The sequence below is a fragment of the Ovis canadensis genome, chromosome 23 (genome assembly GCF_042477335.2).
Source record: "Ovis canadensis isolate MfBH-ARS-UI-01 breed Bighorn chromosome 23, ARS-UI_OviCan_v2, whole genome shotgun sequence".
NCBI classification, from domain to species: Eukaryota; Metazoa; Chordata; class Mammalia; order Artiodactyla; family Bovidae; genus Ovis; species Ovis canadensis.
The window spans coordinates 39,089,659-39,114,876 of record NC_091267.1 but is presented as its reverse complement, the minus strand read 5'-3'; the positions used below and the strand labels follow the sequence as shown (position 1 = coordinate 39,114,876).

Here is a 25,218-nt window from a genome sequence, read left to right as displayed (position 1 = left end):
TTTAGTAAAAAGAAGGAACAATCAGGATAAAACCAGGTCAACAATGTTAAAACCAAAAGTCTCCAAATTACAATGTATTCAAAACATGAACAAAATGCACCATTTTAGAAACAGCATATAGAAATCAGTGATAAAATTCAGCAAGGACTCTAATGTTTGGGAAGTGAGAGGAGGGAAAGAACAAGGAAGAAATCCAAGATGACACCCTAAGGACAAAACTAGGTGATGACAGAGGAGGAAGACACAGACGTATAGAGAATATTTCCAAAAGGGTTAGGACCAAAGAAACTACACATTGAATCCCCAGACAAAAATATTTACAGAGAGAAAAATGAGCTGATAGTACGAAGAATAATTACATGTATATTTTACTTTAATAGGTAAGACATTAGATTATTAAAAATGATAGAAGCATATCAACTGATAAATGGATTAACCAAATGTGGTATACACAATCCAAAACGGAATTGTATACAAATATAAAACCAAGGTAATAAGCATCTCTAATCACACAATATCTAAGAGTTTATTAAGTTCTAGTATACCTAGTTACCATTTTGAAAATTATTCTCACCTGTTCAATGACATAAAAGGCAAATTCCAGCCGCTGTTTTTGGAGCATCGGGATCAGATGCAAGAAAAAAATTGGAAGATGTTCATGGCGATTGCGGAAAGGAATGAGGACTGCCACCTTTAAAACAAAATAGTCACATATATAAACAAATACAGCAATAAGCCCTAGATGTAAAGATAAAAACTGACCCTTGAAATCCTCTTACTTAAGAATTGCCTCACCAGAGATCCAACAGTGAACACAAACAAACATGGCCCCTGCTTTTTACCATTTATGCGCCTGTGAACCTGCTGTGGTATAAACGGGCCATCCTAAGGATAGTGGTCTTTCTCCCATGAAGACAACAGAATCATGGGAAGATTTGAAAGCAGAGATATAACCGTGTCAGCAAACACTACTGGAGAGGGCAGACTGGAGAAAACCAAAAACGGATTCAGGGTGCTGGTTAGAAAATGAATGCAAAGTCCAGGCAAGAGGTGTCGGTAGCTTGAGAAGAACCAGAAGGGTAGGAGCACATGGACGTTTGAAACATTTAAGAGGCGAAGTACCAGGATCTGTTCATGGATTGGATATATAAGCAGTGAGTGAGAGGGATGTGTCAAGACTAATTCTAGGTTTTTAATTAGATCATAAGTAATAACTTTATGGATTTCAAACTGCATTCAGAAGAGATTCCACTTGAACATCTAGTATCTAATATGGCTTATCTGCCTAGAGATATTATTAACAGACATAGCATGGAAATAAATGAAGTTTGATAATTATATTAATATTTTTCATTTAATAAAAAGGTATAACAAGATATTGTAAATCAACTAGAGTTCAATAAAAGGATGCTGAACAAATAATAAATTCCAAAATCATGAGATTTTCAAAGAGTTTATGAGTCAAAATATGTCTAATAACAATGCTTATGTGTCATTCTATATTCTGGGTGTTTTTTAATAAAGCCTAATAAACTGGTTAAAGAGAAAATCTGGGATTTATTAAAACTTCAACTATACCAAATACTTTTAGTAATGAATGAACAGGTGCAAATAATTGACAGAACATAGGTTTAAGATCTAATCCTACTTGCAGAATCAGGACATAACATTAGAGACATAGAAAATAGTAATGTTTACCTGTGTATTTTACATTACCAGGATCATACATGAGGGAAAATTTCAGATTATTAAAATAGTTTTATTTTAAAAGAGAACAAAAGATGGTTTCAGAAAATTGACATCTGACCTAAAAACTCGGCCACTAATTTTTCCTTAATGATGACAAAGACAGTGGAAAAAGGAAGAGACCTATGTCTGCTGGAAGCTGACATTTTCATGTCCACACTGTGCCAGGCTTGGTACGTGGCAGGAACTAGAGAGGTTCTGGCGTATCTGCCAGCTGCACTTTGGGCCCCATTCTCCTTTGGTTTGCTCCATAAGGAATCTCTTGGCTTATCAGCCTAAGGACCACGAGACTGCCAGAGCAACTCGGAACCCAGAGCTAGGGGGTCCCTTCCGTTCCACACACAACGGTCACTGCTGGTGCTGGGCGCTCCCTACTGACCCAGGACTTGCTGATGGGCCTCAGGATCAACTGCTAACATATTTACAGAATTCCCGAATCTACACAACTCACAGAGCAGTTCAGGAGCCCCTAGGCTTACTCTCAGGACAGAAAACTGTTATGAAAAGTAGAAGGAGAAAAAGGAGGTGGATGATTGAGTACCAACCTCTACCACTGACCTTATCTGATTTGTATCAGTGCAGTAACTTATTTGGGCTTTCCTGGTGGCTCAGATGGTAAAGAATCTGCCTGTAATGCAGGAGACCCGATTTCTAGCAAATTAGGCTTGAGCTTGCCCTTCTTGGTTTTGAATTTGGCCACAAGTTGGCAGCCTATGATATAAATGGGCTATAAAAGCAGTTAAGGTCAATTACAGATATGGCTGCAATCCATGAGGTCACAGAGTCGGACACAACTGAGCGACTGAATTAAACAGATATTTAAGGAAGTAGTGGTGGTGTTAGTTGCTCAGTCATGCCGGACTCTTTGCGACCCCACAAACTGTAGCCTGTCAGGCTCCTCTCGCCAGGAGGAGGAATTCTCCAGGCAAGAATACTGGAGTGGGTTGCCATTCCCTTCTCCAGAGGACCTTTCAAACCCAGGAATCGAACCCAGGTCTCCTGTGTTGCAAGCAAATTCTTCACCATCTGAGATACAGGGAAGTCCTATATTTAAGGAAAGAAGCTATTTTAAAAATGTAGAGTCAAATTAAAGACAGCTCGTATTAATTAAGTACAATTAGTCTGAGTAATCAATTGAACATAAGAATAGACAAAGGTAGTCATGGCCTCTAACACAGTAATTTCTCCAACAGACCATTTAAAATACTGAGTTTTCTTTCTTTCTTAATCTTATGTGGAAACTGAGAGTTTATAAAAGGAAAAAATGCCCCACTGTCACGGCAAGTTCAAAGTTAAACTGACATTTTTATAACAAATACATGCCCACATTTTAATGAGGCAGATAATAAAGATTTTGAATATGCCTGAAGTTTTTATTAAAACAAAGCTAAACAGCATCTAAAGATTCATTTGGTATGTCCCTCCCTGTGGCTTGGAATGACTCTCAATAGTTTATAGCTCACTTTCTAGAAAAAGAAGCTCTGGGTATGTGGTGGTAATTTATTTCGAAGTTTGATAGCCTTTGTTTCAGGAGATTCTTCCTTACATGTGCCCTAATTTGCTGCTGGAGCCACTTTCCTGTTGATGCATCTCCACTGGAGATGGAGAACATCTGATTATTATCTTTGGAAAAACAAGGCATCTTCGTGGATCTCTCCACACCTCTTTAAAACTGCTAAACTTACTGAATTCATGCACCTATTCTTCTTCCCTGCTCATTTTCTCCTACACTCACCATGAAGAGATCAGCAAGAAAAATGTTGACTACATACATTGTCCCCACCAAGATTCTGTTCTACTTTCAGACTTTAATCACACCTCCTGCTACAGGGTCCCTAAATGACTTGGCTTCCGACTTGCCTACCTTAAGGGAGCACTAGCTGTCTGCGACCAAGACAGAACAGAGTAGAAGCTGACAAGCCTTCACTCCGAATGTCTGAGGAAGGAGCTCAACAATCTTCATTTTTACCAAACACCCCAGGGAGCTCTGGAGCAGGTGGTCAAGATCCATCTCTGAAGAACCTCAGACTAGAAGCACAATTCTAGGCCTCCGACCAGATAAGCCCAACAAGTAGCTGCCTGGTTCTTTAAAGCCTTCAGGTTTTAGACCAGAGTGGTTCGGGCCTTCACCTGGACCCCGAATGGAACACAGGTAACATCATAGGTAAACACTTTAATGATCTGAAAAGCATTACCTTCCTCCTCTTTCAACCTCCCTTTTAGAAACCACCTTGCCTCTATAAGGCCTCTGTCCTGTGCTAAACCTTCAGTGGGGACCTGTGGTGCTCAGAATACCTAGGAATTGCTGAAACCACTAGTTTTAGCAGATCTCAGTTCCAATTAACTGGCCATCAACAAACTGAGTTTGTTGTTTTTTTTTTTAAGACAACTTAGTTGTTGTCTTAAAAAAAAAATCCTCAAATATTAAGAATCAACTTGGCAGCAGATGTTTCATATAAATCTAGTTGCATCCTCTCTCACCTCAGTTCCAAGATTAAAATGGGACATTATCAGAATGTAAACAGAGGCTGGGGTCAGGGGGAAGGTCATTTGATTAAACATGGAAGTACAAGTCATCTCTGAGCTATCTCCAAATTTCCTCCCATACCTTGAGCTGCATAGCTCGGAAGCTGAGACTAGACATAACTCTAATAAGAGCAACAGTACCATATAGTTCTTGAATAAAAATAAGCTAATTTTTAGAATCCTGAATTAGCTGGCTCCTGAAACACCACTTTCAACAGTGTTACCTATCTATCCACTGGAGTTTACAGTCTACTAAAATCTGTAAGTAGGAGCTACCTATGTGTGATACATACCTCTCTCCCAGAAAATGAGAAGAAAACAAACCCTAAAACACTTTAAAATGCAACATCTGATATAGACCACTAGAGAGAGGACAAAATCCTCAATTTTTCTGACCCCAAGTTATCCCTTGATACCGCACAAAGCACACCTGAGGGGGATGCATCGCGCGTATTAACACATCTGAGGACCAACCTCCACACTCTCCCACAGCCTCTGTGATTGAGGACACTTTCCCCATTAGCATTCAACATACATACTCATCACCCAAATAAGAAAAATAATTTATTTTGCCCAGGACATTTAAAAAAGTAGTTATTATGTAAACTGGGCCATATTTTATACACAAACATGATAAAATCAATCATGAAATCAATTTATTATCTGAATCTGCTCTGGAAAACAGCATAAGGCAACTGTAAAACAGAATGCATTGCCAACATTTGTACTGGAATTCATTTCAGCAGTTTTACAACTTTTTTGAGGAAAAAAAATGATTTAATAATTTATAACAAGGCATTTATCTGTCTCATAAACTCAACTCGGCAAAGCTGGGTTTAGTGCTTACCTTACACAAGAGACTGGTGTCTACATTAGGGAAGCCAACGTGAGTAATACAGATCCCCAACACCCCAAACACAAAGGACTCAAGGCCAGTCAAGTCAGACAGCTTTCATCAGAAGCTCAACAGCGTACAATTCTCCTTCCCAGGAGTGATTATCGTTTTTTGGTACCAAAGGATAAATATTTTAACAAAATACTAATATTAAAAAATACTAAAAATACTAAAATACTAAAATACTAAAAGAAGAACTGAAAAATGTTCCCAGATTAAGGTTACATCACAGCCCTTCAGGATATAACATCCAATTTAATCATACATCTGATTTAATCATATGCAGTTTTCACTTGAATGGCATAAATGCTACTTCTTATTCAAACATAACAACATTACATGGGCATGTACTTATTAATCAGTTTCACGGTATTGAGAGCAACTCTGACTTAAACCACGGTTTTTTTTTTTTTTTCAAGCAGCAGGGGCACGCTGACTCCCTTACAGTTTTTCAAACACAACATTAAAAGTAGGATTCTGACATATCAAAAAGATGAAAAGCTTATACTCTGCTTTCTGAAATAGAGGCAAAAGAGGGCCCAAAGTTGTTCTGTGTGTCCTGCAGGGACCGCCAAGCAGCCTCTTTAGAATCCTGGGACTCAGGAGCCCCAATGCTAGACCCAGCTGGAAACCACTGGCTCCAGGCCTCGGTGGGGACACGCCTGCAGGTGTCAGTAACCATCAGGGGCAGCACTGGGAGGCAAAGAAATCACTGCCTTTCTTCCAAACAGAACAGAAAACCATTTGTTTCCCAAGCCAGTCCCAAGTGAGGAACTTATCAGCAGGCTCTCTGAGAGACTGAACACAGGAGCCTAGTATTTGTGTAAGCACAGGTGTAGCTCATCTTCACAGGTAACACAACTAACCCACATCTGAACTGTCAATACTTAAACACTAAACACCAAACTGTCTTCATTTATCAAGACACAAGGAGTCCACTATATATTCTGAATTGAAAACACTTTTCTCGAATGCATAGTAACAGTCACATGATTTATGAAACAATGGACCTCACCTTCCACCTGGGTTTACAGTCTTTAGGCCTCCAGTGACCTCCTGGCTCAATATCTAAATCCTTGGAGAAGAGCTGATGAATTTCATCAAAACTGACTTCACTTACATTGGCATTGAGGAATCCCCCTAGAAGGTGAAAAATGTGAAGAACCACTTTAATATGAAGTCAGACAAACAACATTCAGTAGCGTGCTGGCGTAACATATTTGCTGGCATAGTACCATTTAGTCCTGTTTTCACCATATAATTGTTAATACCACCTTTCAGTGTTACTTTGGATGATAAATCGTATGGTTACCCTACTATCTTTGGCAAATCAGCCAAAGAAAACCAAAGCACTTAAGCTTTTTAATATGATGAATATTATAGTATTCTTTAGTGAATGTTTCCAGTCATTACAGTATAGCTTATCATTTCAATTTAATCAACTATTTAGAAACCATTTTTAATTTCAACATAATCAACATAGTAGACATGAACACCCAGTATATAAAAGTTAATTAAGCAGTTAGTTTGGGAGGTGAATCCTAGCTTCTGTGTCTTAGGGAAATTACTTAACTTCTCTGTGCCTCAGTTTCCTTATTTGTAAAAAGAGATCTGCCTCCCACTGTGGTCATGCCCATTAGATGTGGGCACAAAGGTACACCGGCAGGAAATTTAGCGGTTACTACTGTCATCCAGTTTACTGACATTTCTTAGAGAGAATCTGCAAACACAATTCAACAAATTTATTTTGAGCACCTACCATGCATTACCATGACATGCAAAATGAAAACTATAAACTTCTAAGATGTTCCTGGTCTGCTAGGCACTCTCTCTTCAAATTAACAAATAAATTATATTCCTGGAGCTGTTTTACTAATAGTTTTTCTAACATATACTATGGAAACAGGAATGACTCTTGCATGGAAAACCATTTCCATTAACTCAGTCAAAACCAACCAAGAACTACAGACGCATACATATATCTATTCTTCCCCAAATTTCCCTCCCATCCAAGCTGCCACATAATACTGAACAGAGTTCCCTGTGCTATATGGTAGGTCCTTGTTGGTTATCCATTTTATATACAGCAGTGTGTACATGTCCATCCCAAACTCCCTAACTCTCCTTTCCTGCCATCCTCCCCCTGGCAACCACGCATGAATGGCTGAGCCCCTTTGCTGTTCACCTGAAATGATCACAACACTGTCAGCTATACCCCCAATACAGAATAAAAAGTTACAAAAATTAAACTTAAAAAAGCAAACAAGAACTAAGGACTAACAACTAAGTTCCTTCACCTCCTTGTCTCATAAAATGCAAACCAACAAATATTGAGGCTTCCTATTTCAAGGTGTCTGAGCTCAGTGGCCACGATTCCACACATGCAGTCAGCCAGCCCTCTGTATCCATGTGAAGTCACTCAGTCATGCCCGACTCTTTGCGACCCTATTGACTGGGGCCTACCAGGCTACTCTGTCCATGGGATTTTCCAGGCAATAGTACTGGATTGGATTGCCATTTCCTTCTCCAGGGGATCTTCCCAACCCAGGGCTCGAACCCGGGTCTCCTGCATTGTAGACAGACGCTTTACCGTCTGAGCCACCAGGGAAGTGCATGTATCCATGAGGTTGGCTGAAATCTGTGAATGCAGAGCCTACATGTGGAGGGCCGACAGAGTAAGGGAAAAACATGAACATCCTCATATTTTGGCCCTTGATCCAATGCCCCTCAGATACCAAGGGACAACTGAAAAACACACGGTCGCTCTTCAAGAGAGCCCCTTTCCTTTCCTCCTGCTACTTTCTATTCTGTAAGATTTCACAGCCACCCGTCTTCCCATCTCCCTCCTCAACCTAATGAGGCAGGAACACAGTCACTACCATTAAGCACTCAGGCACTACTTGTTTCATTTGTTGTGTGCATTCTCGGTCATGTCTGACTCTATGAGACCTTGTGGACTATAGTCCTCCAGGCTCCTCTGTCCATGGGCTTTTCCAGGCGAGATACTGGAGTGAATTGCTATTTCCTACTCCAGGGGATCTTCCCCACCCAGGGATTGAACCAGCATCGCTTGGATCTCCTGCACTGGCAGGCACACTAGAGAGAAGTATTTCAAAATGCAAATGGCTTTGCTACCTAGAGTAAGCTAGGAAAAAAATCTAAAATCCTCTCGCGTCTGTTCCTCTAATGTGTGCTGTGACAAGACATGCAAAGTCGCTAATCTTAGAAAGGGCAGATTTACCTAATCTATGAACTTGCAGAGGAAGGACAGATCAAATGTAAGATCCATCAGTCGATGTCAGCACAGACTCTCATGACTTAGCTGACAGAAACAGAATCTATAACTGTAATCAGATAAAATTCACACAAGTAAATCTGATGCATTTCTTGGTATGCATGATTCCCCAAATGACAGTAATTAGACTAAATAAGCAGTTCATATAAGGAACCTAAGTTGGTATTCTTTATGCACTGTTAAACCAATTTTTTTGCCTTTTGCCCAGCTTTATAGCTTCAACAGCTGCAATCATCATTCTTGTCAGCAGTCTGCTCTAGCATCATTTGTAGTTTAATTTTCATTTTGAACACACATGCGCCAGCAAATTAAGAGGCGGGCCTTATATCTTTCTCCTCAATGGGGGAGGGGGCTTCAGTGTCCATCACTTAACAATCTCTGATGCCTGAGGCACCCGAAGTTCACCTTCCTCCCCCCAGCAGCCCCCCATTCACATTCCTCAGAGACCCTCAGCATCTTTTCTATGTGCTTATTGCTCTTTGCTCTGAAATCTTAATATTAATATCTTATGGGCTGAGGCCAAACATGACCCAGTGGCATGAGGTTGTCATGCCAGGAATAATAGCAACCTCACTACTGGGGGGTGGGTATGAAGGGGTGGGGGACAGGCTCCAGGACAGACACCACCACCACTGGGAACAGCAGGAGTGTGATCACAAAGAGAGAAGGAAAAATAAACACTGATTAGTGGAGGTGGGGTGGGGTGGGTTGATGAGAAAAACCAACTTCTGTTTCTCTGAAAACACAGCCATTTCTTTCTGAGTTGCTGCCTATGCATTTCACAGTGTGACCACCCTGCTCACACCCGGAGTCTGGACATTTAGATAAGAACTTGAGTGCAAGATGCCCATCACTCTGCTTTTCCTGGGGAAGCTTCTCAAATAAACACTCAGAGTTAAGCCTCCACCCCAACCACCTTGTAAGTGACAGGTGCGTGTTGTCCTGCTCTCCATCTGCTGTCTGGTGAGCTGGGACGGAGGGCGGCCCCCACCCTGCAGCTCCCTGGGCCCTGGCCCCCTCTGGAATCTGTGAGTAAATCCTGAGACTCTACTTCCTTTTTGTGGTGTGCTGAAACTGCACCTTCCATCAAAATGACCCCCGAGCTCCACTTCCCCCAAGTGAGAGCTCAGATGCTAAGGGAGCCACCTGCCAACTAGTATGGGTGGCCGGTGCCCCCTCATTCAGGAGGTCATCATCTCCATGTTCTTAATACACCAGCTCCAGCTGCTCAATACACTTGAGAGGGAGGATGGGATGCTGGGTACGGCTGGGGCCCCATACTCCTAGATGCCTAGGAGTTGCAAACGGCTAACTTCCTCCTCCAGGTTGTTCAGTCTCTCGGGGAAGGAACCACTGCTGGCTGGAGGTCGGCTCCTCTGAGTTGCTGTGTGTCGCTGATGCCAGGCCTGGCAGAGAAGCCTCCCACCCCTGCCGAACTGCTGGTGCTGTGCCGGGTCAGCTTCCCCCGCAGAGCCCGGCCAGCAGCCCCTAGGCTGAAGCGCCTCTGCTTCCCTTTATTCTCTGAACGAGACCCCACCTGGCGTCGGCTGTGGAGGTGACTGGCTACGACCACCTGTGGAAGTCTGGGCGCTGGATGGTAGGGCTCTGCCTCTCTCTCTCTGGGCAGAGGCGGAGGCATGGGCCCTGAGGCTCTAGGAGCCAAGGAGAGCTCCCTGGAGGCCTGGAGCCAGAAGGGGAGGCCAGCTACGGGGCCGCTGTGTTGGGCCAGGACTGAGTGCTGAGCTTGGAGAGCTGCTCTAACCCATGAGAGGTGCAGCTCTACCAGGGCCTTCATGGCACCCAGGAGGCAAGTGCATCATACACTGTTGAAAGCGGGGCCCCAAGCCCTGGGTACCAGCTCCTCCCAAGCCCCCAGAGGAGGTGAAAAAACTACTAGAGGGACTTCCCTGGCGGTCGAGTGGCTAAGACTCCACGCTCCCATTGTATAGAGGATCCGGGCTCAATCCCTGGTCAGGGAACTAGATCCCACATGCTGCAACTAACACCAGGCACGGTCAAATAAATAAATACTAGAAAAAAAAAATACTACTGGAAGCTTGTAAGATCCTCATGATCTGGGCATTACTGGTGGCGTAAGCACATAGCAAGTTGTGAACCTACGTTCTCAGTGTCTGGAGCTTTCCCAAATGTGTCTGTTAATGCTGCACTAATAGAGGCAGGTCCCGACCCCTCGGTGGTCAACTGGGACCCCCTGGAATGGGAGGTGGCAGCACAGGAGTTGGAGAAGAGGTGACTTCTGCCCCAGGCGTTCCTTGTTACTATGCAGCATATACCAAAACGTCCAGCAACGGCCAGTGTGAGTGAGGAACAAGACACCTAGCTATACTACGATAGAAATGCAAGAGTTTGTTTTTTGTTTTTAGGAAAATTCATTCAAAGGGAGAGGGAGAGGGCACCAATTGGCTCTTAGAAGTCTTTGGAACTGGTTCCGGGCTCTGTTTACAGAGAAAGAGAACCTTCCAAGCCTATAGAGACGGAAGCAAGCAGCTTGGCCTCCCTCATAAGATGAGCGACAGGCTCCGTACTGGAGCTCTGGAGATCCAGGTCCCTGGTGACTTAACCTCGGGACAGCTGAACACAAGTTAGACGCCTCTGTCCAGGTGCTCTTCAGCAGACGGTGGTCCCATGCTGGAGGAAGCTGCTGTCACCTCTTGCGGTGCTACGCCCCAGAAGCAGAACCCAGGATCCCACACCTGATCCCTGAGAGTGACAGCCACCAAGACCCCTGCCGTAGGGACCCTGCAGGTCCCTGAACTTGTCCCTTCCTCTGGGGGATGATCACCTGTTCTCTAATTATCCAGTGGGATGTTCTCACTGACACTGGAGGCCAAATTGCATTGCTTCCCTGGAACTGCTCCAAACAGACGTGGAGGGCACCCTGTTATGAGGCGTAACAAGTAGGACAACAGATGTCACTACTGAAACCATCTTTCTTAACAACCTCCTGGTGGTGGCCATCTACCCCGACCCTTCCTGGCACAGCTATGGATGCCCTGACCACACTCATGGAGTCCTAGGACCCAGACCTGGTCCCAAGGAGTATAATCTCCGCCATCTTGGGTCTCACAGCGCAGCCATCTTGGGTCTCACAGCGCAGCCATCTTGGGTCTCACAGCGCAGCCATCTTGGGTCTCACAGCGCAGCCATCTTGGGTCTCACAGCTCAGCTATCTGGGTCTCACAGTGCAGCCATCTTGGGTCTCACAGCTCAGCCATCTTGGGTCTCACAGTGCAGCCATCTGGGGAAGACCCCTGACTTCTCCTCCTTCCCTCCACTTCCCTGCACCCGTTTTCACACCAGGGCCCTTCAGTCTCCCTGGGAACACCTGCATCACTGAACAGAACCCCGCAATTCTTTGTCTGCCCCTTCACGTCAAAGCCTGAGACATTCAGGCCATTACACTGGGAGTAGGTCAGCCACCTCCCTCCCTCCATGGGACTGAGGTGACTCACGGTGCCTCCGCTCTGGGCACAAAACAACACGTCATTACAGCAAACGCCAACCTGTGAGCCGCCGCGGCCGAGCACACCGCACAAAGCCCAGCCTTCAGGCAGCAGCAGCGGCAGTGAGATTCTTCAGCACAAATGGTGTACTCAGTGGCCCAGGAAGAAGGTGTGTGCATGCTGTAAGTGGAACCCCCTCTGTGTGTACGTCAATAATTCCACACAAACTTTACACAAACGTTCAAAAGATGGCCCAACAGGTACTAGTGTTCCACAATCTCGCCTGGGTTTTTAAATCAAATACCTACCCGAACGTTATCCAAGGGCTTAATTTTCTTGGCTGGATCCCAAATAATGGAGTGGGTGGCTACAGACGGGACTGCAAACTGGCATTTGTCTATTGATACTGCCAATGGCATTTCTGCTTTGTGTGCTGGTGAACAACACCCTTGCCAATGGCCTTTAATATCTCCACCATTCACACAGTGTCTGTGATCTGCCCTGAAGATTAATAATGCTGAGGCATCAAGGGATCAATTGTGATGAGAAAAACCACCTTTGTTTTCCTGAGCTGCTGCCTCAGCATTTCACGGTGTGATAACCCTGCTCACATCCTGAGTCTGGACATTCAGATAAGGGGTTGAGTTTGGGATTCCTGCCAAAAAGCTCCCACTTTGCTTTTCCAGAGGCCCCTTTAATAACAACCACTTAGAACTAAGGCCAAGAAAACTCAGTGACCTCTGCCCCAACCACCTTATCAGCAACAGATCCCTGGTGCCTGCTCTCTACCTCCAGGGGCTGCAGGCCACCCTTCCACCAGCTCTCTGTGCCCCTGCCAGTTTCTGGGATCCGTGAGTAATAAACCTCGTGACTCTTCTTTCCATGTGAGGTGTATTGAAATGGCACCTTGAATCAAAACAATCCTGTGGGTCCCACTTCCCCAGAGTAGAAGCTCTGGTGCTGAGGGAGCTCCCCGCCAACCACGTGTCAGGAGCTTGTGCCCCTTTATTCAAACAGGTCATAATCTGCCTATTATTAACTTCATACACCAGCCGCAGCTACTCAACATGTGGTATCAGAAAAAAATACTTATTCCCGTGCACAGAAAATGAAGGAAAAGGGACATATTATAGAGAGTGGCCAGGAAGAGGCACAGCACAGGTGAGCAAGTGGTGACACGGTTTCCAAACTACCCTCAGAGGAAAGAACCTCACAGGTGAGCCTGTGGTAGGACCCCAAGTCCCTCCTCCCACGGTACCCACCAAGGCTACTCTCATCTCCTTACATACACGGTGTTTCACTCAAGAAAGTGTTCCACCCTCCAACACTATTGGTGGGAATGTCAACTGGTATAATCACCACGGAAAACAGCATAGTGAAAGTGTTAGTCCCTCAGTCGTGTCCGACTCTCTGAGACCCCCTGGATGGTAGCCCACCAGGCTCCTCTGTCCTTGGGCTTTCCCAGGCAAGAACACTGGAGTGGGTAGCCATTTCTTCCCCCAGGGGATCTTCCCAACCTAGGGATTAAACCCACATCTCCTACTCTGGCCGAGAAGTTTCCCATATACTGTACTTCAACGTCTTTCTAGGATATCACCCCAACTCTTCATTTTAAGTGAAACACTATTCTTAAACTGTGCTCATTGCTTAGTCTCTGAGCTCCACAAGGTTGGGGTGAGGCAAAGAAGAAGGTACACTGCAGACTTATACCTACACTTCATAAAAAATCATTAACTTTCTTTTTTCATAAATTTACCTCCTTTGAAGTTTCTGGCTTTTAGCCAAACTACCTTTCAAAATGCAGCCACGTTCAGCGACATTCACCTCCTTCCCTGGACATCCTCCTGGTAACACCAGCTCTGAATTCACACCCTGAACCCCACCGTCACCTAGAATGACCGGCAGCATCAGCGGTGACAGCCAGCCAGTCCTGGCTTTACATTCTCTCTGCTGTCTCCCCATTTTTTCTGTCTCCCCGGTCTCCTAAAAAAGCAATAGCTAATTTTGGTGGAGTGGCTGAGGATCACCAGGCCTGCCTGTTGAGAAAGAAGGTCTTGGGCCCATTCTCAGAGCTCCTGTGTCAGTAAATGGTCATGTTTGTGGGCAGCCAGCTTTACATGTCAACACATTTCAGGGCTTGCACAACTGCCCACTGTTGAGTCCTGCCTCCCAGAGGAAGAAGCTAGAACCTCTCCCAACCTCTCAGCAGAGAGAAGCAATCAAGTGATGAGATGCACAGATGGTGACGCTGAAGCAGACGTCACAGTGACGGCAGAAGCTTCTGGTGTCAGGGGCCCCAGGAGTGGCACCTCTGGTCCCCAGACCTACACAGGCGAAGCAGGAGCTGCGATCCCAGCCACATGGCGGCAGGAGATTCTTCCCAGAGTGGTCTGGGCCTTGCTCTGGCTGCTCAGCCTCTGAACCGAACTCCGCCGCCACCCAGGTTTTCTGGGGCTGCCTGATATCTCTTTATGGATTCCCTTTCCTCTTTAACCCAATCAAGTTACATCCTGTGGTTGGCAACCCAGAAACCTTTCTTTACGGCTCTGAGCTTTGGCTTAGAGCAGGGGTCCCCAACTTCTGGGATCTGATGCCTGATGATCTGAGGTGGAGCTGATGTAATAATGGAAATAAGTGCACAATAAATGTAGTGCGCTTGAATCATCCTGAAACCATCCCCCCACCATTCCATGGACAAACTGTCTTCCACAAAACCAGCCTCTGGTGCCAAAAAGGGTGGGGACTGCTGGCTTAGAGGCCTGCATTGTTAACCCTCCTCCTCCCTGCTTCTGGCACACATTGATCATCTCTGGACCACACTTGGAGCAACACAGCTCCATGAGTTTCACCCAATCACAGCACACCTGTGGAGAAATGGGCTGAATGTATGTGGTCCCCCACCTCCAAATTCAGGCAAAATCCTAACCTCAAATGTGACGGTGTTAGGAGGCAGGGCCTTTGGGAGTGATTACATCATAAGGATGAGGCCCTCGTGAATGGGATTAGTACCCTTATAGAAGAGACCCCAGAGAGACCCCTTACCCGTTCCACCACATGACGCCAAGCAAGAAGACAGCCATCGATGAACCAGCAATCAGGCTCTCATCAGTTATCAAACCTGCTGACACCCTGAACTCAGATGTCCAACCACCAAAACTGAGAAATAAATATCTGCTGTTTAAGTAATCCAGTCTAGGGTATTTTTGCTTTAGCAGCCCAAACAGACTAAGACACACCCAGATACTCAGACACTGTTATTTTCCCTCCCTTCCTGACCTGCCACATCTGCTCAACAATTTCCCATGCTCAAATTCATCACCTGAGAAATGCCACTCAAATTCTTCCCCCTAGAAAATCAAGTAAGCACACAGATTAAACTCATCATTGAGGTGATAGTACCCAATTGATTGCCTTAAACAGAATAAGCTTTCAACAGAAAGAGAGTCACATTGTCCGTAGCTTCTGACCACCCCTGTGTGGGGAGGGCTCTCTTGGCTAACAGGTAAATCAGCACCTTTTAATGTATGATTTATTGACTCCACTTTGCATTCCCTACAACTACTTTTTAAATATTTTACATCTCATGGTTCAAGTTGCCCAGTCCTTCATGGCCGACCCCTCATATGCATGTGGTCCCTACTCCATTGGGAACGTAGAAGCAACAGGGCTGAGCCCCCTGGACTTTTCTCCCCCTCATCTCCAAATGGGTCTCACTCCTGCTTGGAGGAGGCGGTGTTCCTCCTAGTCCCTACCAGTTCCTCCCCAGGAGCACATTCTGTCTCCTGCCACTTTCGCCATGATCCGGGCTCCCTGGACACCTCCCTCCTCCTCCCTTCACTCGCATCTCAGTCTGTCCACAGCATCCTCCCCATGGAGCTTAAAACTCACTTAAGCCCATCTCCTCCTAAATCGTTCTTCCCTTAACGCCACTTCGTCCACAGACTCCTTCCCCCAAGTCTCCTTCCCTTTCCCACAAAACTTCTTTTTGGTCATGACCTGAGGCGTGTAAGGATCTTAGTTCCCTGACCAGGGGTTGAACTTGTACCCCACTGCATGGAAGCGCTGAGTCCTAACCACTGGACCGCCAGGGAAATCCTGAACTTCTTTGTTTTAAACCAACTAGTTTTTACACGCTTCTGGGTCACGATACCTGGCCTTCTCAGGACAGGATACCTGGCTTCTCATGTCACCACCCCACTGAATCATGCTGGCTGTGGTCCCGTGAGTGTAAGATGTGCCCAGTTCAACAGCCTCTCACATACACTCCCTTTACTGCTCTGAGATATGGGACAAGGCAGAGCCTACTCCTTGTCCTTTGGGACACGTCCCCTGACCCCCGCCATCCCCCCTTCCCTGGCTTCTTTCCCTTCTTTGCTGACCCTCGGGCTCTGATTTTCTTCAAGGGCCCACTCATATGCAGCCTTCTTCCAGGCTCACTTGCTACCACCTCCAGCCCAGATCTCTCTGAAAAAATTCAGACCCCAAACAAAGTCTCCTGAGCTTTCAACAAGCCCAACACCGAACTCAGTCATTTCCTCGTTCTCCCAAGTGTGAGGTTTATCCTGCCATCTGCCTTTCGGTTAACCACCACTGAGCCAAAACCTGGAAATCAACCCTGATCCCTCAGTTGGTCACCACACTGGACCACAAGCATCTCTCTTCTCTTTAGCACCACTGCCGGGCACGTACCCCAGCCGCTCCTCCAGGCCATGCGGGGAGCTCCGAGTGGCTCTTCCAGGGCCTGATACTTCCCCACTCTTATTCATTCTCAACTGCTCATCCAAAGCACCTTTCTGAAGCCCTGTCCTAGTCCCACCACGCATCTCCTGAAAGCAGGTAAAGGTTACATTTCCCAAAGCAGTGTTTTCCACTTTGTTTTACCCTTTTCTGTCCCTGGATTCTTGGAAAACCATGCACCTTTAGAGATGCACTCCTGGCTGGAAGTGAACCCTCTGCACACGCGCTCAGGGCTCCACTCCCCTGATGCCCACCTCATGGATGCCCAGCAATTCATGGGACCCAGGCAGCCCTCGGACTGGTGAGTCCTTTACACAGTGGCTCAGATGGTAAAGAATCTGCCTGCAATGCAGAAGACCCTGGGCTGGGAAGATCCCCTGGAGAAGGGAATGACTACCCACTCCAGGATTCTTGCCTAGGGAATTCCATGGACAGAGGAGCCTGGCGGACTACAGTCCATGGTGTCATGAAGAGTCAGACACGACTGAGTGACTGAGACTACGACTATTTCACCTTGCTGTGTAGCCTCACCTCCCACATGTCTCACAACACACCCACCCCAGTCATAGCCGACCACTCCCCACTCTCAGGATACAGAGCCTCCTGTGCCTGCAAACTGCCCCTTCAGCTATCTACTAAACCATGCTGCGAGACCCACTTTCAGCGTGCCCCCTCTCTCTGAAGTGTCTCTTTCCTTACAGAAGGAAGTGCTGTCTCCCTTTTGTCACAGCCTCTTCTCTGGCTGTGTCGCCTGCTCAGCTGGCAGGCACGTACTCAGCTGCGTTTCTCCCCACCAGCCCCCTGAACAACAGAGGCCCTGTCACAGGCGGCTCACGACTCTGCGACGGCTCCCATGGCTTTTCTCTACGATAAACACAGGCATGACGGTTTGTTACAGTAAGCACTACTTGAGCTTGTCTGAAGTTTATTTGCTTATCTTTTCCCTCTCTGCTCATTTTCATTCGAACTATTTAAACTCATCTCAAAAAGTCCTTGTGGCTTTTGTTGTAGTCCTAAGGCTAGCAACCATAGAAACTATGAACGCTAAACCACAAAGGCAACTATTCCAAAAACGCTAGGACGAAATGCATTAAGGGGTCACTACAGAGGCACTCTCTTTGAATAGGAATTGAATGACGGGAAATCTACAGGCAAGTATGTCTTCATTTTAATGCAGAGTGTACAGCTGACATTTTCTATCACTAACCTCACATAGACAAATCAAAACATCAATACTAAGCATTATTTTTCAACTCCAGATAAAGTGAATATTATTAATACGGAGTGCTTGCTCAGGCACTCAGTCCTCTCTGACTCTGCAACCCTAAGGACTGTGGCCCGCCAGGCTCCCCTCTGTCCATGGAATTCTCCAGGCAAGAATACTGGAGTGTGTTGCCATTCCCTCTTCAGGTGACTACGGAAAGTCTCCTGTAAATTTAATAAAGCTGAAAATGGATTTGCCCTCTGGAGAATCTATAAACCTTAACAATAAAGAAGTATTCACTCATATTGCATAAATAATATCTAAAATAGATTTTATAATGTAATTGACTGTGAAATAAATGCTGAAACCCATGCAGTCAACTGTATGTGAATTCCAACTGGAGAAGTTCACTCTTTATGGTAATCAAGTGCCAGAAAAATCAAAAAAGTTACAGCTAGATAATCAAACAACAACTTTAAGCCCTAACCTTATTTTCAGTGATTACAGGGAAATTCAGTATCATTCCTACCTGAATGGTTTCCATCTAAGTAGATCATCTTTTTACACAGTTCACTTCAGTTCAGTCGCTCAGTCGTGTCCGACTCTTTGCCACCCCATGAATCACAGCACGCCAGGCCTCCCTGTCCATCACCAACTCTCGGAGTTCACTCAGACTCACGTCCACTGAGTCCGTGATGCCATCCAGCCATCTCTTCCTCTGTCGTCCCCTTCTCCTCCTGCATCCAATCCCTCCCAGCATCAGAGTCTTTTCCAATGAGTCAACTCTTCGCATGAGGTGGCCAAAGTACTGGAGTTTCAGCTTTAGCATCATTCCTTCCAAAGAACACCCAGAGCTGATCTCCTTCAGAATGGACTGGTTGGATCTCCTTGCAGTCCAAGGGACTCTCAAGAGTCTTCTCCAACACCACAGTTCAAAAGCATCAATTCTTTGGCGCTCAACCTTCTTCACAGTCCAACTCTCACATCCATACATGACCACAGGAGAAACCATAGCCTTGACTAGATGGACCTTAGTCGGCAAAGTAATGTCTCTGCTTTTGAATATGCTATCTAGGTTGGTCATAACTTTTCTTCCAAGGCATAAGTATCTTTTAATTTCATGGCTGCAATCACCATCTGCAGTGATTTTGGAGTCCCCAAAAATAAAGTCTGACACTGTTGCCACTGTTTCCCCATCTATTTCCCATGAAGTGATGGGACCGGATGCCACGATCTTTGTTTTCTGAATGTTGAGCTTTAAGCCAACGTTTTCGCTCTCCTCTTTCACTTTTCGTCAAGAGGCTTTTTAGCTCCTCTTCACTTTCTGCCATAAGGGTGGTGTCATCTGCATATCTGAGGTTATTGATATTTCTCCCAGCAATCTTGATTCCAGTTTGTGTTTCTTCCAGTCCAGCGGTTCTCATGATGTACTCTGCATATAAGTTAAATAAGCAGGGTGACAATATATAGCCTTGACATACTCCTTTTTCCTATTTGGAACCAGTCTATTGTTCCATGTCCAGTTCTAACTGTTGCTTTCTGACCTGCATACAGATTTCTCAAGAGGCTAACGGGTTAGACCGTCTGGTATTCCCATCTCTTTCAGAATTTTCCACAGTTTATTGTGATCCACACAGTGAAAGGCTTTGGCATAGTCAATAAAGCAGAAATAGATGTTTTTCTGGAACTCTCTTGCTTTTTCGATGATCCAGCGGATGTTGGCAATTTGATCTCTGGTTCCTCTGCCTTTTCTAAAACCAGCTTGAACATCAGGGAGTTCACGGTTCACGTATTGCTGAAGCCTGGCTTAGAGAATTTTGAGCATTACTTTATTAGCATGTGAGATGAGTGCAATTGTGCGGTAGTTTGAGTATTCTTTTGCATTGCCTTTCTTTGGATTTGGAATGAAAACTGCCCTTTTCCAGTCCTGTGGCCACTGCTGAGTTTTCCAAATGTGCTGGCATATTGAGTGCAGCACTTTCATAGCATCATCTTTCAGGATTTGAAATAGCTCAACTGGAATTCCATCACCTCCACTACCTTTGTTCGTAGTGATGCTTTCTAAGGCCCACTTGACTTCACATTCCAAGGTGTCTGACTCTAGATTAGTGATCACATCATCATGATTATCTGGGTTGTGAAGATCTTTTTTGTACAGTTCTTCCATGTATTCTTGCCACCTCTTCTTAATATCGTCTGCTTCTGTTAGGTCCATGCCATTTCTGTCCTTTATCAAGCCCATCTTTGCATGAAATGTTCCCTTGGTGTCTCTAATTTTCTTGAAGAGATCTCTAGTCTTTCCCATTCTGTTGTTTTCCTCTATTTCTTTGCATTGATCGCTGAAGAAGGCTTTCTTACTCTTCTTGCTATTCTTTGGAACTCTGCATTCAGATGCTTATATCTTTCCTTTTCTCTTTTTACACAGCCTCTCCTTAACTATTACTTGGGGAGGTATAGAATTCAATCACTTTCTGTGACATTCTGACAAGATTTTTATAATTAGGTATTTTATTATGCTTTTCTCTGTCACCGATGGGAAAAAAATCTGCTAATTAAAAAAAAAATTTAAGGATGCATAGATAAGTAAAAATAAATGCCTTCACTCTACACATTTCTCCTAGGTTTCTTACGCCCCTGATCATTGTAAAATCTGGCTCCATCATTCAAAGAAATGAGGAAAAGGAGAGGGAATAGCAAATTAACAACCACCAAGCTTCAGGCGCTGTGCTTCTCTTTATCCTCATAAAGTTCACATATGATTCCAGATTTTACAGACAGGCAAATAGGCTCGACTGTGCAGCAGTCACAAGGCTAGTGAAGGGGTCTCCAGGGTGGCTCACACCAGCCCTCTTGGTAGAAGCCTTAATGTGGTAGCTGTGCCCGTGGCCCCCTCCTCAGGAGTTTCTGCATGTGATGATATTTTCTGTTAAACGTCCCATCATGCTGGCCACAGCTAACTGGACAAGGGATTGGAGCTGGATGCAAAGCCGACAGAGCCCTGAAAAGTCCTTCTGTGAAAAAGTGACTGGACAAATTGATGTGATCTTCTTCTTCAAAAGAATGTAAGACTGATGGAAGCAGAGGGAAAGAGCAGACATTCCGAGAAAGGCAGGGAGGGCAGCTGTGACACCATCTTTCAAGCCCGTGACAGGAGCGTTCATGAGTTACGGTGCTGGGGGACAGGGCGGGGACAGGACGGGGAACAGGATGGCCTGGCCAGCAGATGCTCCGAAACAAGATTTCAATTAGCACCCACAAAGCACTAATTAAGAAAGTGGCAGCTAAACCAAGAACACAAAGACTTCCTAAAACTCTCAACCCCTGAATATGCAAATTATGAAAATGAAATTATTATAATCAATATTTCAACAGAGCATCACCCAGTGGTTTCAGCACTGCACAGACAGAAACATTCATTTTTAGAAGGCCTAAACTGCAATGACAAAGTTGACAAATATACAGGCACAAACACCACAGCTTCAGCCCCTATTATGAGACAGTAAAGGAGGTTACTGGAGAAGGCAATGGCACCCCACTCCAGTACTCTTGCCTGGAAAATCCCATGGACGGAGGAGCCTGGTAGGCTGCAGTCCATGGGGTCGCGAAGAGTCAAACGTGACTGAGCGACTTCACTTTCACTTTTCACTTTCATGCACTGGAGAAGGAAATGGCAACCCACTCGAGTGTTCTTGCCTGGAGAATCCCAGGGACAGGGGAGTCTGGTGGGGTTGCACAGAGTCGGACACGACTGAAGCAACTTAGCAGCAGCAAAGAAGGTTACAGTACTAGAATCAACAAGCAACTTAGCAGCAGCAAAGAAGGTTACAGTACTAGAATCAACTGAGATTTGAAAAAAAAAAAAAAACCAATTCTGAGGCCCCAGGCTTCCCTGATGGCTCAGTAGTAAAGGATCCACTTGCCAGTGCAGGAGACACAAGTTCGATCCCTAGTCCAGGAAGACCCTGCATGTCGAGAGGCAACCAAACCCGTGAGCCACAACTACTGAGCCTGTGCCCTAGCGCCCAGGAGCCGCAACTGCTGAGTCCACACGCTGCAACGACTGAAGCCCGTGCCCCGCAGAGCCTGTGCTCCGCTGCAACGACTGAAGCCCATGCCCCGCAGAGCCTGTGCTCCGCAATAAGAGAAGCCAGCGCAACAAGGAGCCCCAGCTCTGCAGCTAGAGTAGCCCCCGCTCACCGCAACTAGAGAAAAGCCCTCGCAGCAACAAAAACCCAGCACAGCCAAAATAAACTAATTAATTAAAAAAAAACCTGAGGCCTCACATTCAGTTAATAAAAATCAGAAACTCAGGGATTGGGCCCAAGAATTATAAACGGTCCCCAGGCTACAGCGCAACCAAGATTGAGTCCAGATCAGTGAGTCTGTGGCCCAAGGATCACCAACATCAACGTGACCTGGCAGCTTGTTAGAAGTGAAACTTCTCACACCCCACTCCACATCTACTGACCAGAACTCTGAGGGCTGGGCACAGAAACGTGCACTTTACAAGACTGTCCAGAGATTCTGAAGCACCGAAAGTGTGAGAGCCATGGCCTTAGATGGTGAGAAAAGGTGACTCTTACTCTTAATTATAGTTATACACTATCTATCAAAAATACACTGAAAAATCCTACAAATACGCCAGGCTAACTTCCTCAATAAAGAAAAGTTATATAAAGACATAAAAACACACTTACTTAGGACATTAAAAATAAGCAATTCCAAATAATGTTTATTTAAATTTTAACTATATAAAGATCAAGATACTAACATATGTATGAAGTATGCTTAAAATCGGGGCAGGGGAGGTGCAGATACAAACAATGAAAACCTGCAAATAACAGCTCCTTGGCTTCTGAGTGATTATAGAGCTTTTTTTTTTTTAAATGATAATGTATTATCTTCATAATTTTTAAAAAAAGACATAGTATCTTGCCCTTATCTCACATTATACACAAAAATATGAAACAAAATTATTAGAAGTAAATAAGAGAGTATTTGTATGGCTTTTGGGTAACAAGGAAAGCTTTCTTGAGACCAAAAAAAAGTGAAAGCCTTAATGTGATTGATACACTTAGAAACATAATTTTAAAATACATGATTCCATAAACAAAATGAAAAGACAAGCCAATTACAACACAAATAGCAGACAGTAGGACACTGCTAGAATATATAAAGAACTCCCACTGATCCATACAAAAATCTAACTAACCAATAAGGAACCAATAAAGCAGTGACTGAGTCACAGGGGAGAAAATTCAAAACTACTCACAAACACAGGAAAAGTCACTCAAGGCCGCTAGTAATGAAGAAAAGTAAACACTTAGACAAGATATCTTTTTAAATTTATTGTAATAGCAGAAAGTGTTTTATCCATAAGAAAGGCAAAAATCTTAAAAGTCCATCAGTATCAGAGCAATGCATTGGTGCTTTGCTCCTGGGGATATCAATGGGGATAGCTGCTGGGCAGTGCAACCTTGCCAGCCAGCCCAGCAATAATGCTTCTAGGCACAAGGAAATGCCTGATGCTGTCCTTACAGCGCTGCTTTGTGATAGCAAAGTATTAGAAACAAACTAAATTTTCATCAGCAGAGAGAAAGGTAAATGAAATATCATACATTTATTCAAAAATACACTCTACAGTGGGCTTCCCCTGTGGCTTGGTGGTGAACACGCCACCTGCAAGGCAGGAAGACACAGGAGATGCAGATTTGATCCCGGGGTCGGGAGAGACCCTGGAGAAGGACATGGCAACCCACTCCAGTATTCTTGCCTGGAAAATCCCACGGACAGAGGAGCCTGGAGGGCTACAGTCCATGGGGTCGGCCACGACTGAGCACACACACACACAGTTCACTTTTTTATACTGCACGATAGTTAATGACAATAAATGTATCAACATGGACAGTTCTCAAAAAATAACTAAGAAAGCAAGTTACAGGAAAAAATGCAGTTTTAAAACCACTTATATAAATTCTGAAAGCCTTTGCAATATTCTAATTTTCTATCTATATAAAAGATATTAAAGTCACTCTAAGAGTAATTTTAAGAATACACATGAAACTCACAACAGAGGTTATTTCTGGGTAAGTGAAAAGCTTTTCTTCAGGTTTTCAATCCTCCTCTTCACTACAAAAGAATTGCTCTGCACCCCCCAAAAGTCAAATATAATAACATGCTACACGATATGAACATGAGCACCCTGATAATGACCTGAGGGTGGTGTGCTCAAACCATGTGAATTTTATTATGTTATTATAATACAAGCACATACTTGAAGTGAAAACAAGATGAAACTTACGCATGTAAGGCAGTTTTTCTGGGCAGGGGAGGTATGGTGAATATGTGAAGTTTTCCGGAAGATATGTTGTTGTTTGAACAAGATAATCACTTGAATTATTGCCTTCAGGATAATCTTAGACAGAGAGAGAGAGAAAAAAAAAGTTACGACCAAAAAATTGCCTTTTGCTTTGCTCCTAGTATGAAATATGTTGCTGTCACTGTGTAAAGACTACACTCTGCGATCCACAGCAGCACTTAAAAGGCAATTATCTAGAAAGAACTCGGGAAAAGCAAACCACACCTGCTGGGACTGCTCTCCCATTCACCCTTCATGGCTGCCAGAAGGGACCTCTCAGCATGATTTCCCCGGGGACCCTGGGATGAGTCTGGGAGCAGAGCAGCCAGGTCCGTGCCTGTACACACACAGCAGACTCATTTGCCACCAGCAGAAAACACCTGCTCCCATCCCTCCCCCAGCCGAGCTAGATGCAAAGGGGGAGTGAAAGTATACCAGGGGGGTGAGAGCGTCGGCTCAGCAGTTGTGGTGCTTGGGCTTAGTTGCCCTGTGGCATGTGGGATCTTCCCCAACCAGGGATCAAACTGGTGTCCCCTGCACTGGCAGGGAGATTCTTAACCCCCTGGCCAAGGAAGCCACCACAATGAGAAGCCCGTGCACCACAACAAAGAGTAGCCTCTTCTTGCCACAACTAGAGAAGGCCCACGTGCAGCAATGAAAACCCAGCACAGCCAAAAATAAAATACAGTAATATATATACATATATATTAATATATATACAAAGAAAGTGCTCCAGGGGGATGATCACCACTATCAGGCAGCCCAGGGTGCTCTGGACACCCACATGGCCACAGCACGCTGCATTTGCAGCCAAAGAGAGTAGACGGTGGGAGTAATGTTTTCCTCACCGCCTCACACTTAAGAAACTGAGATTTACCCACTCAATTGACTTCTGCAATACAGCCCAGTTAAAAGTCTTAAATTGGTCATACTCAACCCGTGAGCTGCAGTTTCTGGAGCACCCTGGAGCTATTATTACATTAGGTCTATTAT

General features: G+C 45.0%; 1 protein-coding gene across 2 annotated transcripts in view; it reads right to left on the bottom strand.

Moving 5' to 3' along the window:
- Nucleotides 1–25,218, bottom strand: part of B4GALT6 (beta-1,4-galactosyltransferase 6) — a 71,356-nt gene that overhangs the window by 15,363 nt on the left and 30,775 nt on the right. For both annotated transcript variants that reach the window (XM_069568938.1, XM_069568939.1), the window contains exons 3-5: nucleotides 24,169–24,282; nucleotides 6,183–6,307; nucleotides 575–691 (exon numbers count right to left, since the gene is read on the bottom strand). In XM_069568938.1, coding sequence (XP_069425039.1) covers nucleotides 575–691; nucleotides 6,183–6,307; nucleotides 24,169–24,282 — 356 coding nt within the window. The remainder of the gene's footprint in view (nucleotides 1–574; nucleotides 692–6,182; nucleotides 6,308–24,168; nucleotides 24,283–25,218) is intronic.